At 43.4% G+C, this 16063-nt stretch overlaps 1 protein-coding gene across 1 annotated transcript in view; it reads right to left on the reverse strand.

Moving 5' to 3' along the window:
• Spon1 (spondin 1) overlaps positions 1 to 16063 on the reverse strand; it is a 286372-nt gene that overhangs the window by 154428 nt on the left and 115881 nt on the right. Inside the window, exons 4-5 of the mRNA XM_028875878.2 lie at positions 12259 to 12332; positions 5074 to 5196 (exon numbers count right to left, since the gene is read on the reverse strand). Of these exons, the coding sequence (XP_028731711.1) occupies positions 5074 to 5196; positions 12259 to 12332 (197 nt within the window). The remainder of the gene's footprint in view (positions 1 to 5073; positions 5197 to 12258; positions 12333 to 16063) is intronic.

Below are 16063 nucleotides of genomic sequence, written 5' to 3' on the forward strand. Positions count from 1 at the left end.
GGATTGGACATGATTTTCTTGAGCAAGTGACCCAATGGAAAAGATGGCTGGATGTCACTGTAAAATTAACTTCAAATATATAGAATGTATTTCTAAGTGGCTGTGTTAATATTTTAGTCAATGTGTCATCAAATTAAAATTTGATTTAGGAAAAATATTCTTCAATATCGATTTTTTCAAACAGTATTAACTGATGCCATGTCCAAAGGGGAGGAAGTTATGCATCTTGGCTGGCCCAGGGGAGATGGCAGGCTGTCTACAGGATGGAAGCATTTGTCAAGAACCCAGGATCTCCATGAAAGCTAGTGATTAAAGATACTTAGCATCTGGTAGGAAGCTCCCATCTCTGTGCAGACTGGGCACACATCCAGCCCTTAAGACATCCTTATGGGCCTGGTCACCTTGTTCCTGGGAAGCACTGCCTCCCATGGTTCCCACAGTTGGGAGTTGCAGTCTGGCAATGTCTAGGACAGATACCATGGTGCTTGTTCTGGTTTTCAGCAATGCTATTCAAGCTCAACAAACCCAGACATGCTCTTTCTGGCTTCTAAGTCTGGCTGTGTGCAGAACAGCAGGCAGGATGGTATAGAATCTAATATCAATTGACTTCACATTGGAAGATATGTTGTATATTAGATGTTTAATTTGACTGCAGAGGGCAGGAATTATTGTCTCATGACAGCCCCCAAGGGAAGGCAAAAGAAAATCATTTGGATCTAAGCTTTCGTTTTGGTTCAGGCATTTTCTGACTATTGATTGCTTCATTCATGATAGACCCCAAGGTAAGGAAAACGAGAATTGTCTGGTCTGAGCTTTGATTTTGTAATGCTACTCTTTTGTGTGTGTCAAGGTCTTTTCACTTACAGAATTAAAAGGTAAAATTTACATGGTCCAGCCTTTAAATGTATTTCAAAAGCTTCTTGATTGGGAATGTTTTGAAAGAATTCTACAATTTCCAGATGTCCAGCAGGAATGTGGACACTACCAGAGAGGAGGAATGTCAGAAGCTATTTGATCCATTCTCCTGCCTCTATATCTGTTTTATCATACCTAGCCCCTCCCAGAGAGAGGAATGCAGCCTTCTCCCATGGAGAGAACCCCAGAAGCAGCATTTGGAACAAAAACATTTTGTACAATGGTTGAGAAGAGACATCTGCAGATATGGTTCACTATGGCTAAAGGTGCATGGTAGCTGAAGGTGCATGGTGGTTCATGTACATGGTGGTTCAGGTGCATGGTGGCTGAAGGTACATGGTGGCTGAAGGTGTGTGGTGGCTGAAGGTGCATGGTTGCTAAAGGTGCATGGTGGCTTAAGATGCATGGTGCAGTTCAGTCTCCCATGTAGCATCTACTGTGATTCTCAAAGGTAAGTTACTCAAAGACACCCAAGAGTTGAACACCCAACTTACCCTATTGCAGAGGTGATCAAAGTGTGACCCACACACTCCTGAGAACCCTGAGATCCTTTCAGGGAATCCAAGAGATTAAAGCTATTTAATAACAAATTGAAGATATTATTTGTTTGCTGCAGTATGGTCACACTGGTATTGAAGATGGGCCAAGGCAACAGTCTTGGCCTATATTAGTAGCTGATGTCTTCTTCAGGGCCACATGTTCACAGTAGACAACAAAAGACTCATGTCCTTCATGTAACAGAAAAGTGAGTCACTTGAAGTTTCTCCTAATGAATACACGCCTTATTATTCAGAGTGACTCATTGAGGAATGTAAAAAGCAATATAAAATGCTAAGCAGTTCTGCTGTATATGGGAGCACTCTGACTGTCCTCAGTAAATGCACTTAATGCTTCTTTTAGGTGCAAGTCGGACTAGCCACTTTGTACATCCATAAAACATCACTTGAAAGAACTAATGACAGGCAAATTACGGTTATTCAGACTTGGGAATTTGGCAGACATTTTTTTCTCAAAAAGTGAAGTGAGTCTGTCACTTCAAGGAAAACAACTGAAAGTATCTGTCACCAATAATAAAATTTGAGTTTTCAAGCAAAAATCAGAATCTTGGAAAACTTGTAACTGTTACTGTGAACTTGATAGTCTCCCAGTTTTCCAACACTTCCCTGATGGGCTCTGTCCTCCTAGGAATGGATGTGATTTTGATAATGTGAAATCTTGGCATGTGGATGATCTGCGATTCTCAATAAGCTGGTATTTTCCAAATGGTCAGCATCAGGGCTGCATGATCATGGATTTCCACCCGAAGTGGAAGGTAAGCAGTGGTTTTTAGTCACAGAATACCAACCCACTGGCATAATTTCATATTCCTCATTGTAGCTGGACTTAACAAAACTCTACTTTTTGTAGACTTTGAAGTAGTTTGTGGTGTAGTAGCAAAGATTAACTGTAAGTATCTGGAAAGATTATTAGAACACTTTAAAAATTATTTTAATGTGTGTGTGTGTGCATGCTTGCTCATCTGTATGTGTCTCACATGTGTGCAGGTACCAGCAGAGGCCAGCAGAAGTCATCAGATCCCCTGGAACTTGAGTTACACATTGCTGTGAGCCACGCCTTATGGGTGCATGGAATCAAACCCAGAGCCTTGCTGAGAAGAACAAGTACCCTTAACCACAGAGACATCTCTCTAATCCTCCTAAATGCTCTTCCTTTTACCTAGTTACACATGCATGTGGTCTAGAATTTTCTTCATGTGCTTCTATCAAAAATGTATCACAATAGGTTGAATGCAGAAACAAAGGTGAATGACGGTCCATGTGCTTACTCTTAATTTGTACAGACTACAGAGATTGGCCAAAATGTAGAACAATGACACCCTTTTCACAATTTTTTTTGGACAATCATTTTAATTAAATATAATACTATGCTTTTTTTGTCATCATGTGATAAATTTATTAAACATACAATATGTTTATTACCACTCTATGTTACTTGAAAATTGATAATTTAAAAAATTCTCAGCTTTCATTGTTTCTAAGGTGAACACTGAGAGAGATTCAACAAAAGCATATCAATGCTTCCTGTGATTCTTAAACTTGTTAAAAGGATGCAAAGACTGAAGAGGCCGAGAGCCACTATCCACAAATCCCTGCTTAGAAAATGACATTTTGGATGACTAATTAAAAAGATACAAGGAACTTGGCTCTTGACAGCTTGTTGTCAGCAAGCTTCTCTGGGCTGACAACAGGGCTGATTATCAAGACAGAAATATCCCCGCAGTCTAGATCACAGAAGCCATCACTGACATTGCCTCTGTCCTTCCCAGGGGCTCCAGTCCGTCAAGCCCCAAGTTCACCCTTTGCCCTCCAAAGAAGGTCTGGTCCACGTTCCCTGCTCAGTCCTGGCCATCATGCTTCAGTGTCAGCTGGATACCTGCCTCCCAGATGATAGCAAGTGTGTCCCATAGTCACCACCTAATTCTCAGGAAGGTACCAGGCACGTACAGGGACAAAGACTCAAAGATGAAACAGGTCATGGCTTTTATCCCAGAAGAAGTTCCAGTCTTGTGGGGAAGAAACTTCCCAAGGAAATAATCCCAACGCAATGTGGTAAATGCTATTCCGCATTTGATGATGAATTTTTCCAACAGAAAAATCAGGGCAGAGCCTGGCTCTGTAATGTAATGCCCGACAATAGAACAATTCTGGGAATCAGGAACACACATCTGCTATATTTATTAAGCTCTCAACACCACAGCAGTTCTCTGTAGGTTTGCATGTGGTTTGCCCCAGAGGCCCAGAAACAATGATTTTGTACCCTTGCCCTACCACCTAAATTCTGGGAGACAATGGTGGCCAGATAGAAATGAGAAAAACTCCTTATGATCACAAAAGATGAGTAATGGCCCTACCATTGTCTCTCTTCCATTAGTGGGGACACTGTAGGGATCCCCCTGACAGCAGCATTCTGCTTCTAAGTGCCCGCTGCCAGGCAGAGAGGCTAGGTTTATTCACACAGGTCTCCTACCCAGCTGCCTGAATCCTAGAGACTGAGGATGACTTAGCCAGGGGCTCTTAAGATTCCAAACTTCAACTTTATGTGGGTTAAATTCAATTACAAACCTCTTGATCTAGCTAAGAATGTTGGAGTCCCCACTGGGTGGGCTGCCTGGGCACCAGGGCGGTTCTGATCTACCCAGTGTTTACTTAAGTTCTTGCCATGTGCTCTTTCCCTTTTTTTAATCTCTCCCATGTCTGCAGTTCCTTCCAGCTGTGGTAACTTCAGTGTGAAGCACATACCTAAGAACCAAACAGGCTAAGCCCAGACACAACACGTCCATTGCCACCCACAGCCACAGGTTATTTTCCATTGCAAGGATGCGCCATCAGTAAACATGCTTAATAATGTGAAATCAGCCCACTATTCACAGCTACAAATTTCATGTGATTGTTTGATTAATGTCTATCTCCTCACAGTCCCTAAAAGGTGTGGGATGTGCACTGTATCTTTTCTCTTGCTGACTATCATATCTCTAAGGTTCAGCACAGTGCCTGGCTCATTTCAAATGTGTCGAGATGACGGTCTGACTAATAAGAGTTGAACTGTCCTATTTTAGGATCTAGTCCCCACATAGCAAGTTTGGGACCTCCTGACAACTCTCGCAGATTGGTTTTGGCTGCTCTGAGCCTGGTGTCAGGCGGCATTAGAAGGTGACATCTGGAACCAGTAGAGAAATGGTGTATTGATTGATGACCTGACACCTTCCTAGGGTTAAGGATGCTGAGTGGTTGTCACACTGTCTATGGAGACAAGAGAATTCCTTTGCCAGCTATCTCTAACAAATGGTCTGTTTTATAACATGGGTTCCACTGTTTTAGGAGGCTACAAAATACTTGGCTTGAAGATATAGTAACTTGACTTCAGGAACTGTTTTAAGAACCACAAATAAAACTCTTAGAACAGTGTTACACGAAAACTCTAAAAGCCTACCAGGATTATGTCTGTACGTGTCCATGAATTTACTTTCTTGGGGTGCAAGTTTCACAAATCAGTGGCCAATAATGAGCAGGCCAACACAGCTCAGCCTATGGATCCTGTGATCAGACAGGATATTAATAATGTGCTTTCCCTGACCCATAAAGCAGCAGCTGTACTCACGAGGGTAATCCTTCGGATGAGTCTTCTCAGACCAATTCCCATAAAACGTGAGCCTGTACTTGGCGGTTCCGCAGGCACAGCAGTCTAAGATTGGTCTGTCCGTCACCCCGTCAAGCGTGGGATCTGAAATGGGAAATCAAGTTAGAAAGCAGTCAGGGGCCTCATAAAAGGCAGCCTTGCAGCAGCTTGTCTTATCCTTGATCCCTGTATAAAGAAGACACAGTGCAGTTGCACTGCTTTCTAAGACTCAGCACTTGGATTGCTATGGAATTCATATTTATCAACTATGAATATGCAGTCTGTAAATACAAAAATTCAAAGTTCTTGCTCTCATAATCTGAGGTGTTCTATGGGACCAAGAGGCTAGAATCTTTAGGATGGGGAGATTTGGGGAAACCAATGCTGAATTTTACTCAGTTGTTCTTTTCATTTTAAAGATGTGGTGTGTGTGTGTGTGTGTGTGTGTGTGTGTGTGTGTGTGTGTGTGTGTGAATGCCATGTGTGTGCAGGTGCCCAAGAAGCCCAGAAGAGAGTATCAGATCCCTGGAACTGGAGTTACAGGTGTGTGAAACACCCGAGGCAGGTGTTGGGAAGCTAACCCGAGTCGCCTGCAAGAGGAGAAAGCATTTCTAACTAACACGGAGCTGCCTCTCCAGCCCTCACCCAGTTGTTCTTTCTGTATCCTGCCTTCCTCCCCATCCCATCCCAAAAGCATCTCCTACAGGATTTTAAGAGGAATATGTATCTATTTTCCCTAAGAAGGACTTTTCACGGCCCAAATGCTGGACCAGAGCAGAGGCAGGGGTGGTTTTGAAGGAGAAAAGCGAGAGCCAGTAGAGGCTTAAAGAATTGTTGGAAATTAAGAAGAAGGCGTCTTATGCAATTATGTCTCTTATCGTGCTTTCAAAGACTGTACTGGGAAGTGGAGGTAGGGAGTGTTGCAAATGTGTTCACAAGTTCAAGTTTACTTCTGAGTGTAGAAGCAGCCAGGAACAACTTAAGATTCCCTCTCCATCCCCATTTTTAACTGTGAGTAGCTGATAAGTAGGGAAGGAGAGATTATATGAATAAATTCAGCATTTCTGATTGTTGAGCCCACGGCCCTAAGTGCCTTAGTGCTCCTAGTCTGCTCGGCTGCCTGGGAGAGGGGACAATGCCCACAGATGGCACTTGCTGCGACGACTTTTTCTGCAGTTCTCCCAGCTGTGGTAACACCAATCTTCCTTTTTTGCAAGTTGGACATTTTTTTTTAAATATTGTACAAAGAGCAGAAACCAAGGGGATGAAAACCATTTTGCATGTCAGAAACAGCATTTTCCAATCTCTTTCAGAATTTGCTGAGCTCACCAGGTTTGAACATGCAAAACCAATGATGGTCAGAAGTGAGCTTGGGGATGGAGACAAAGTATGAGACACTGTCATGATATCAGCAAAGTACCGAGTCCCTTGTGCGTGCTGAGCCCTTTCTATATATGCTGTAAGAAATACTTTGGTTATCCCTTGAGGTTTGAATGTGAAGTATCCTCCAGAGGCTCCTGGGTTTGAATACTTGGTCCCCAGTTGGTGACACTGTTTGGGAAGATTGTGGAACCTTTAGAAGGTAGAACCTTGCTACAGGAATTAGGTCATGGGGGGAGGTCTTTAGGCTATATTGCCCAACCTCATTTCCTGCCCACTCTTTGTAGATGCAACGTGACAAGCCAGCCTTCTGCTGCTCTCCACTGTCTCTTCCTCGCCATGGTAGGTTGCACCCCCCACCCCACCCCCAAACTGTAGGCCAAAATAAAGTCTCTGTTCTTTCTGTTGTTTTTACCAGGGCATTTTATTACAGTAAGGGAAAAGTAATGACGACATCCCTGTTTTACAGATCATCAAAAGCAAGAAGCAGGCTGGGTGATTTGATCAAGCTCACAGGATGAATGAGCTATTCATGCAGAAGTAGGACCCACGTCTTTTTCGGTTCAGAGCCTATGATCTCACTCTGAATTCAATAACTCAGGAAAGACCCACTCAGGGTAGTCTGCATAAATGATACCTAGTTAAAAAAAATTTGTTTCTGTTTTGTTTTTTTCCAAATGAAGTACATTTAAAAAAAAACCTCTCCCTACAGATTCCAGAGATTTCTAAAGAGGCTCAAAGGAAAAAGCTGTGGCCACCTGAAGAATGAATCATGGGCAGAGGCTAGAGTGCTGTCTGTCTATGTCTAGGAACAAGCTGCCCACTAACACATGCATATAAAACCCGGACTTGATTCCTATGTAAGCCACTTGGGTAGTAAGGACAAACCCCATCTTGTACATTTTAGGAGAGGTAGCTTGAACCAGAAGATCTGGTCCTTTTACAGTCCCACAATGATGAGCTGCATTGTAAAATACATCTAAATTAGCTTTGAAAAGGGGGATTCAGAACTGAGAGACACATGCTGGGATTTCGATCATAACTACCAGGTGCTGTTAAATGAGGCATCAACGATCTCCAGAAGACCCCAACTAAGACCAACTGGGAGCTTTACTTATCAAGAGGGCTTTTAGATTTAGATAGAAAAGTTAAAGATACTGCTAAGGCTTTACAGAAATTAATTTATAACAGACCTTTGGAAACATAAGCTTCCATTTAAAAATTAAATTTCTAGGCTAAAAGGGCTAAAAGGGGAACTGTTTCCTACCAAGGACAGGCCTTTTGCTAACAAAGTAGGCTTCCAAAGGGCAGTGATGGCCAACACTAACATACTCCCATGTTACAGTGCCGGGCTGCCAAGCCAGGTAAACTCAGCCCTGGAGTATGGCCTCAGTTTCCCTTTCTTCCCATGTATTTTACATACATGCACGCATACATACATGCTTGCTTGCACATACATGCACACACACATACACACAGGGTCTGTTGAGACAGTGTCTCATCATGTATCCCTGGGTGGCCTAGAATTTACTATTTAGATCAGGATGGTCTTGAACTCACAGAGATCTGTCTGCCTCTATCTCCTGAATGCTGAGATTAAAGGTGTGTGCCACCACAACCAGCTTTATTTCATTTATTTTGTGCAGTACTGGGGATCAAATCCAAGCTCTTGTGCTAGGCCACTGCTGTGTCACTGAACATACCCAGTACCTGATTTAGTTTTTAAAACTGATTTTCACTGTGTAGCCCAGACTGGACTTGAATTCACAATCATTCTGCCTCACCTTCCCAAGTTTTGAGTGTACCATATCATCACATGACCACCCCATCACACCTGATGTTCCTCCTCCTTTCTATACTGAATTTGTTGGCTTTTGAAATTCTCTTCTGATATTCTTAGGTCTTCTTTCCCCCAGCATCCCCTTTTCCTTCTCTCTTTTTGTTTGTTGTGTGTGTTGTGTGTGTGTGTGTGTGTGTGTGTGTTACATATATGTGTGTGTGTGTGTACACGTGTGTGTTCGTGTATGTGTGAGCAGGTGTGGTTTGTGTGCAGCCGCTAGTGTAGAAGAGTGTTCATGTGTGTGGAGGCCAGAGGACAACCTTAGCTGTCATTCCTCAGTGGCCATACATCTTGCTTTTTTTTAACTTTAAAAAAATTAAAAATTATACATATGCATGTGTGTCCATATATAGGTTTTTGCATGTGAGTGCAGGTGTCCCTGGCGGTCAGAAGGGGGTGATGGATCCCCTGGAACTGGAGTTACAGGTGGTTCCGAGATATCCAACATGGATGCTGGGTGCTCTGCAAGGGCAGTATCTGCTCTTAACTCCTGAGCCACTTCCCTAGCTCCAGTCCACCTGGTGTTTGAGACAGGGCCTCTAACCAACCTGTAACTCGTAAAATAGGCCGGGCAGGCTGGCTGCAAAGTGAGCTGCATGAGCCATCTGTCTTCGTTCTCCAGAGCTCAGCCAACAAGTGGAATCCATCGCATCCAGCTTGCTAGGTGGCTCTTGGGGTTGGGAGATTGCACAGTGTTCTCATGCTTGGAAAGCAAATGCTTCACCCACCCAGTTAGCTCCTCGGCTTCCTCTTCCTCTTCTTTCTCCCTCTCTCATCTTCTGTCCTCTGCTTATATTCTCCTCTATTCTCTAGTTTCCCCATCTCCCATCATCCTCTGTCATTCCCCTTCTGCTTGTGACACGGTGTCCAAGTGTGTGACCGTACGTCTATCTCAGACCATCTTCTGGAATAGGTTGTATTTCTCTATTTTTTAGTTGCAAGCAATTTTACATTATGCTGCTTTAAAAAAAATCACAGGCTGGAGAGATGGATCAGCGGGTAAAGGTGCTTGCCATGCAAGCATAAGGACCAGAGTTCGAGTCCCTAGGACCTGTGTAAAATAGGTGTGTAGCACAAATGCCTGTCATTGCACTCTTAACAGAGATGGGAAGTAAAGACAAGGAAATGCCCTGGAATCTCATGAGCCACCTAGCCTGGAATACATGCCCATATTTATGGATACAAATGTGCATACACATACACACACACATATACTAGTGTTCACTGCTTTTTATCCTTGTGGCTATATTTCATCACCTATGGATGAATGGTTGTAATTTGGAGCAATAAATGATAGCTCCAAGTTCCACTCTTTCTTTTCTTAACAGATTTGATTTGATTCAACAAGGAAGCAGGGAACATAAAGACTTTGATGAAAAGCTGGAGTTTGCTGAGTGATTGAATGCATTTAAAAATCCCTTTGCTCTGCTTATATTTAAATGGTTTTCTTAATGTGATCACTTTGATGTTAATTTTTTCATGGGTCTGCTATTTCCAGGGATCGTTTATAAGCACACAAAAGCCAACAGCATGAGGACTTGCTGGGCCTTTTCAGTCCATCAAGTTGCAAAGAGTTTTTGTATAGATGGCGTGATTAGTCATTTTCCTAGGAGCGCAGCCTGAGAGAAACAACCAGAGCTATGCCATGCCATTTCATCATCACTGTACCCACTGAATTTTAGTGCTCGCACGCGCGCGCGCACACACACACACACACACACACACACACACACACACACACAGAGCTTAGACAAGGCTTCCTAAGATCAGCACCAAGGCTCCAGGAAGGATGACTGTCAGTACATGGGAGTGTCTGTGAAGTATCTCCTAAGAACTTTCAGATCCTGGAAAAAAGACTGGCCTCTGACAGTCCATCTAACAGAACCACACCACAATGGCTGAGCCTAGTTACCTACAGGAGAAGATCAAGATATAGCCTATGTGTGAGGCAGAACACTCTGGAGTCCAGCTCATGGGAACTGGGTATAATTTCATGGAGGGAAGGTGGGGAGTAAGGTTGTTGTTTAGGAACCAAGAATCTAAAAAGAGAGAAAATGCTCTTTGTTTGGAGAAAAGCCGACTGAACCATTTGTCTACTAAATGGCTTAGAGGGAAGACCTCATCCCACGTGGAGTGGTGCTCACCAAGAAGTTAGCAAGAGTCTTCTTGGCCAGAGTGTCTAGAATTCCCACCCTGATGCCAAGCATCTAACTCTCTCCACACATGTCCACTTAACATTTTTGATTCTAGCTTTTTAAAAAAATAAGTGACAGTGCATTGCTCTGCCAAAGACAGGGCTGAGAAGCACTGACCGTAGGAGGATGCAACATTGACAGCGGGCAGTGGTTCAGAGCATGGGCTCTTGATGTCAGCTCCTGCCCTCCACTGCTGCCTGTAAACAAACTGTCTTGACCTCAGGCTCCTCAGCTACAATGGAGTTGATCCAATAGCCTTTACCATACAGGGCTATTGTATAGATTATGTAATCAATGAGTAGACAGTGTTTAGAATAGTGCCCGCCATGTAGCAAACACTCAAAATTATTAGCAATAATTATTATTTCCTCAGGAGAACTCTCTCTAACCTTTCTTAGTACTTTATGACTTTCTATAGTTGGAGAGGATTATTCCTTCTGAAAAGACTAATTGCTGAAAAGGCAAATAAAAATTCTGCACAAATTAATAGAAGTGAGATAGCTAAGCCGTATAATTATAGAGCATTTTCTGTTTTCATTGAGTTACCTAATAACTTCTAAACTGGTTTAGATGTTTAAGGTCTTATTTTTAACAGCAGATTAACAAACTTTTGAATACAGACAGCAATAAGTACCATGCATGTACACACACACACACACACACACACACACACACACACATTCATGCATGCATATTCAGTCTTGTGTGGTTAATGTGTGTGCATGCCTGGGTTACTGTTTGTGAATGTAGGCAGGCTGCAGCACTTGGGTGGAGGGCGGAGGATGACATCAGCTGTCAGTCCTTGCCTTTTCCCTTGTTTTCATCTGTAGATTTCTGGCCAGCTGTCCTGGGAGCTTCCATCTTGTATGTTACCGATGAATGCTGGCGTTGCAGACTTGAAGCACCATGTCCGCCTTTATGTGGATTCTGGGGCTCTGAACTCAAGCCCTCACAGTTGCTTGGTAAGAGCTCTACCCATTGAGCCATCTTGCAGCCCTATTGTATATTACTAAGTCACATGGTTGGAGGGGCAATAGAAGCAGGCCTAAGCCCAGGCCTGATCTGAACCCAGGCTCCTTCTCTAACCTCCCCCAACAGTCTATTCATTAGGATGCTCCAGGCCTGGGTAGGGGTGTAGCTCATAGTCATAGTGCTTATCTAGCATGTACAAGGCACTGGATTTGATCTCTAGCGCCAGAATAAAGCCATTTATTAGAATGTTTCAATCCAAGGAGAGAGGGTTTATGAACTTGCAATCTGAGGACCAGAGACTTGATCATGATAAAAATCACAAGGTTAGTGTTCCCTACCCTCCCACCCCTGACACTCCTATCTTCTACTGGTTTCTTTTGGAGAAAATCTCCCATGTTACTCAGATTCCATACAAGTTCTAAGGGGTGATTATCCCAAGAGCCACCGCAGGCTTTTTAAAGGTACACAACTGTGCATTCCTTAATTAAGTCCTGTGAATTATTCCAAGGAACCTCTTCAGAATAATCACTGTTTCACAAAAATAAGAAGACAGCACCAATATAAGGTACATTATCTCCTACCCAGGGAATCAAGCTGAGTAATTAGAGCTTAAGGCGGATCCAATTATCCATAGCACACAGCCAGATTAAAAATCAGAGCTACGTGAGGAAGCAGAGCCCAGGGGAACTCAGAAAGCTCCGTTGCCTGAATTCCTGTAGCCAGGCTTAAACTGAAAGAGGCCCCCTCATTCACCTGCCCTCCCCACCTGCATGCTCTTACCTTGTTCACATAGCTTCTTGGTCAGAGAGCCCTCATCTTGAAAGTAAATAATGCGTTTCTGTACGATGCTGGCCCTGTGGGGGAAGAAGATATCAACACAGTGGTGAGAGGGGCAGGTTTGGAGGGACAGTCAAACCTAGTCCTTGCTCGGCCACCTGTAGCTCTGTGACTTAGTGACTCTGGGTGTTATTCCCCTTCTCTCTGTTCTTCTGTTCTTCATCCATCAACAGGCAAGCAGCACATACATCATGAGTGTCACCCCGAGAATTGTCAGAAAACGTACGTCAATGGCCTAGCAGGTGCCTAGAAACCACCCCCTCAACATTGGACACTGAGTTTTTATTGATGGCACTGCTACTGAGGTCAGAACCTGAACCAATGGCATTTTCAGCGTCTTTTCTCAATGGCTCCTTTTACCTTCCTCTTCCTCTTAAATGGTGGAGGCCATTTATAGATCCACCACATCCAGATTCTAGAAGCATGTCAAACCCTTTTCCTGAAAGGAAGAGGAATTTAAAAATATTTTTTGATGTGTTCTAAAAATGTCATCCTATATCATTCCTGAAAGTCTAGACAAAACCATCTCCTACACTCTGAACAAAGACAACGTCAGCTGTGGTCTTTCTCTCTTAAACACGTCAAACGTGGGCTCCAAGAATTTAGAACACATATTTTGAGGTTGCAAATGATTTAGCTTTGGTCAGCATGTATTTTTCTCTTCCCTCTGGATAGAGCAGACATGCTGTTTCTCCTTTAACTCACTCTCTTGTTTATTTTCCATTGGCCTTGAAAAGGTTGAATCCAGTGTTCCAGCAATTTAAGAGTCTACAACGTTTAAAATTGAGCTGGTGCCAATAAATCTCCAGCCATTTCTATTGATTTCCTTCAGCAATGCTACTCAATCAAAAGGTAATTTTCACTTCGATTCACCCTATTTAACAGATAAAGGCATCCCTTGACTCCATTACAGCTGACCACACGGAATAACTCTTTGACTCCCATGATCCCAGACCTAGGAACTGGCCCACAGTCTCCACAGGGATCTGTACTGAGTAGAGACAATTTCCCCAATGGTCTGGGCAAAGGCCAAAATGACTTTCCAAAGAAATGTCTATGCTACATCCAGTCTTGCACAAAAGAATACAATTCTGACCAGCTTTACAGATGTCTTTTACAGTCTGATCCCATCCAAGAGAGACAAGATGTTGAAATAAGTAAATGAAATATGCTTCCTGTTTACACAAAACGACTTTGATCATTTTATCCATTCTCTTGACCATTAAGTGGGAAAGTCCCCTCAGGCCAAAAGAGTAATAGTCCTCCCTACCTCAAAGCCAAAGAATAAAGTCTTTTGTTCATCAGAACACTCTGCCACTGACAGCAACACTCTGAGGGCATCCTCTTGTGCCTGGGGGACCCCTGCAGGAGGGTAAAGAGTAGACCTCCTAGGAAGTGCCTAAGATCCACAGTTCTGGTTCAGTGGAGGGCTTCCTCCTCATGTCAACCACAGAAACTTCCTCCCCTTTGACTTCTGGGAGTATTATGGGCACATTTTCAACAAGTTATTGCCAGAGGGCTTGCTTAGTGGCTGGCAGAGGAGGGCACCAGGGCTATTATCATGAACAGCAGAGATGGGGCCACTCAGCTCCTTCTCAAAGTTCATATCACAGGAGGGGGAAGCATGAAACAACCAAATCCACAGCTAATGATCGAGGCCAACGGTGACTGAGTGCTACCATGGAAACATCCACAGAGTGCAGTAGGGAAGCCTGACCAAGCTGGACAATGCTTCCCTGAGAAAGAACAGCTCAGCTGAGACTGGGAGAGAAGGCAACTAACCAGGCAATTAAAGGAGAGAAGAAAAGGAGAGGGCATTGTTTATAAAATCCCTGAGGTAGGGGAACATGGGCTTGCTGGAAGACACATGCATAGAAAGTCAAGGAGATGATGTAAGGTAAGTGGTGAGGTAAACCAGCCCATCACTACATCAGCCAAGGCCTGCTAAGAGATGGCCTTTTACTCCAAGTTTAATAAATGTCTTTGAGGGGCATGCGCCAGGACTGAGGTAAGCAGATCTGTTCTTTCTAAAGACCACTTGGGCCAATGAGTGGCAATAGATTGGTGTGAGTCACATGGTACAGAGGTCCCAGGCAAATGAAGTTTTATTTCAATAAAGTTCTCTTCCAACAAATGTTTGAAAATGGATGGACAACAGGGATATTAGTTTGTCCGCTGGCTAGTTTTATGTCAACTTGACACAAGTAGAGTCATTTTGGAAGAGGGAACCTCAACTGAGAAAATGTTTCTACCAGACTGGCCTATGGGACAAGCTTTGTGGGGCATTTTCTTGATTGGTGATTGATGTGGGGGAACCCAGTTCACCCAGGCTGGTGGTCCTGGGTGCGTAAGAACAGACTGAGAAAGCCATGAGGAGCAAGCCAGTAAGTAGTATTCCTCCATGGCCTCTGCGTCAGTTCCTGCCTTCAAGTTCCTCCTCTGACTCCCTTTCATGATGGACTATGAGCTGTAAGACGAAATAAACCCTTTCCTCCCCAAGTTGCTTTTGGTCATGGTGTTTTATCACTGCAATAGAAAACCTAACTGAGACGGCTTCTTTTCTCATTGCTTGGGCTAAAAACCTGACAAGGAACAACACAGAGGAAGAGTGGTCTGTGCAGCTCACAGTTGGAGGGAACACAGTTCATCACGGCAGTAAGGCATGGGGATGCAGGGCTCTGTCTAGGCAGAAGCGTGGTGCAGGCACATGCTTGCATCTTAGTGGACTGTTGGCAGAGGTGGGTCAGGAAGCAAGGCAAGGCTACAAAACTCAAGGATACCCTCCAAAGACCCACATCCTGAAACAAAGCTCACCTCCAAAATGTTCCACAACCTTCCGATACAGCAAGCACCACTAGCTGGGGGTTCAACCATATCAGCTTAAAGAGGACATTTTACAAACTACACCAGGATAATATACTAACATGGTACTGAAAGCTTTTTACTATTCCCTTGAAACACTCTCGGCTTAATTTGTCACCATTGCATGCCAAGCTCCCCAGGTTCCAGAATTTTGATGTTATTCCATCTTAGCTAAATACCTCACCCACAGTCAACTTTGCAAGCACCTGTGAGGAATGCCCTGAGTGCTTTTCAATTTCCTGTGAATAAGACAACAATGGTAAAATCTATTACTTCACAGCATGATCATGAACATTACTTACCCCTAACTTTAGAAGAATACTATTGCAAAAGTTTATACAGACTACAAGTGGAAGGTGTGTATTTCCTATAAGCTGTCCAGGTTCTTCATTCCTTGAGACTCTATGAAATATAAGGTATTTCATTCCCTTAAAAAATATCTTTATCTTAAAAAACCAAAACCAAACATAGGAATGGAGCATTTGTCTTGACAGCTAAGAGTACTTGCTACACTTAAAACAACCCAAGTTCAGATCTCAGACCCACGTCAGGCAGTTCACAACCACCTGTAAGTCCTACCCCAGGGAATCTGATGCACTTTTCTGGCCTGCACAGGCATCTATACAAATCTATACAAACACACACACACACACACACACACACACACACACACACACACACACACAAAAAAAAAACAAAACAAAAAAAACCAAAAACAAAAAACAAAAAAACAAAAAAAAACACCAGTTACCCATTTTATACCCAACCAAGACATTCCTTCTTTCAGGTTGATTCCCTGACTGTCTTTCCTATGACAGCCAGAGGTCTTGGGATACTGCACACACAGCACTTACTAAACCATGGTGTAACCGCTCTTACCTTGGTT

The sequence above is a fragment of the Peromyscus leucopus genome, chromosome 1 (assembly GCF_004664715.2).
Source record: "Peromyscus leucopus breed LL Stock chromosome 1, UCI_PerLeu_2.1, whole genome shotgun sequence".
Classification (NCBI taxonomy): Eukaryota; Metazoa; Chordata; class Mammalia; order Rodentia; family Cricetidae; genus Peromyscus; species Peromyscus leucopus.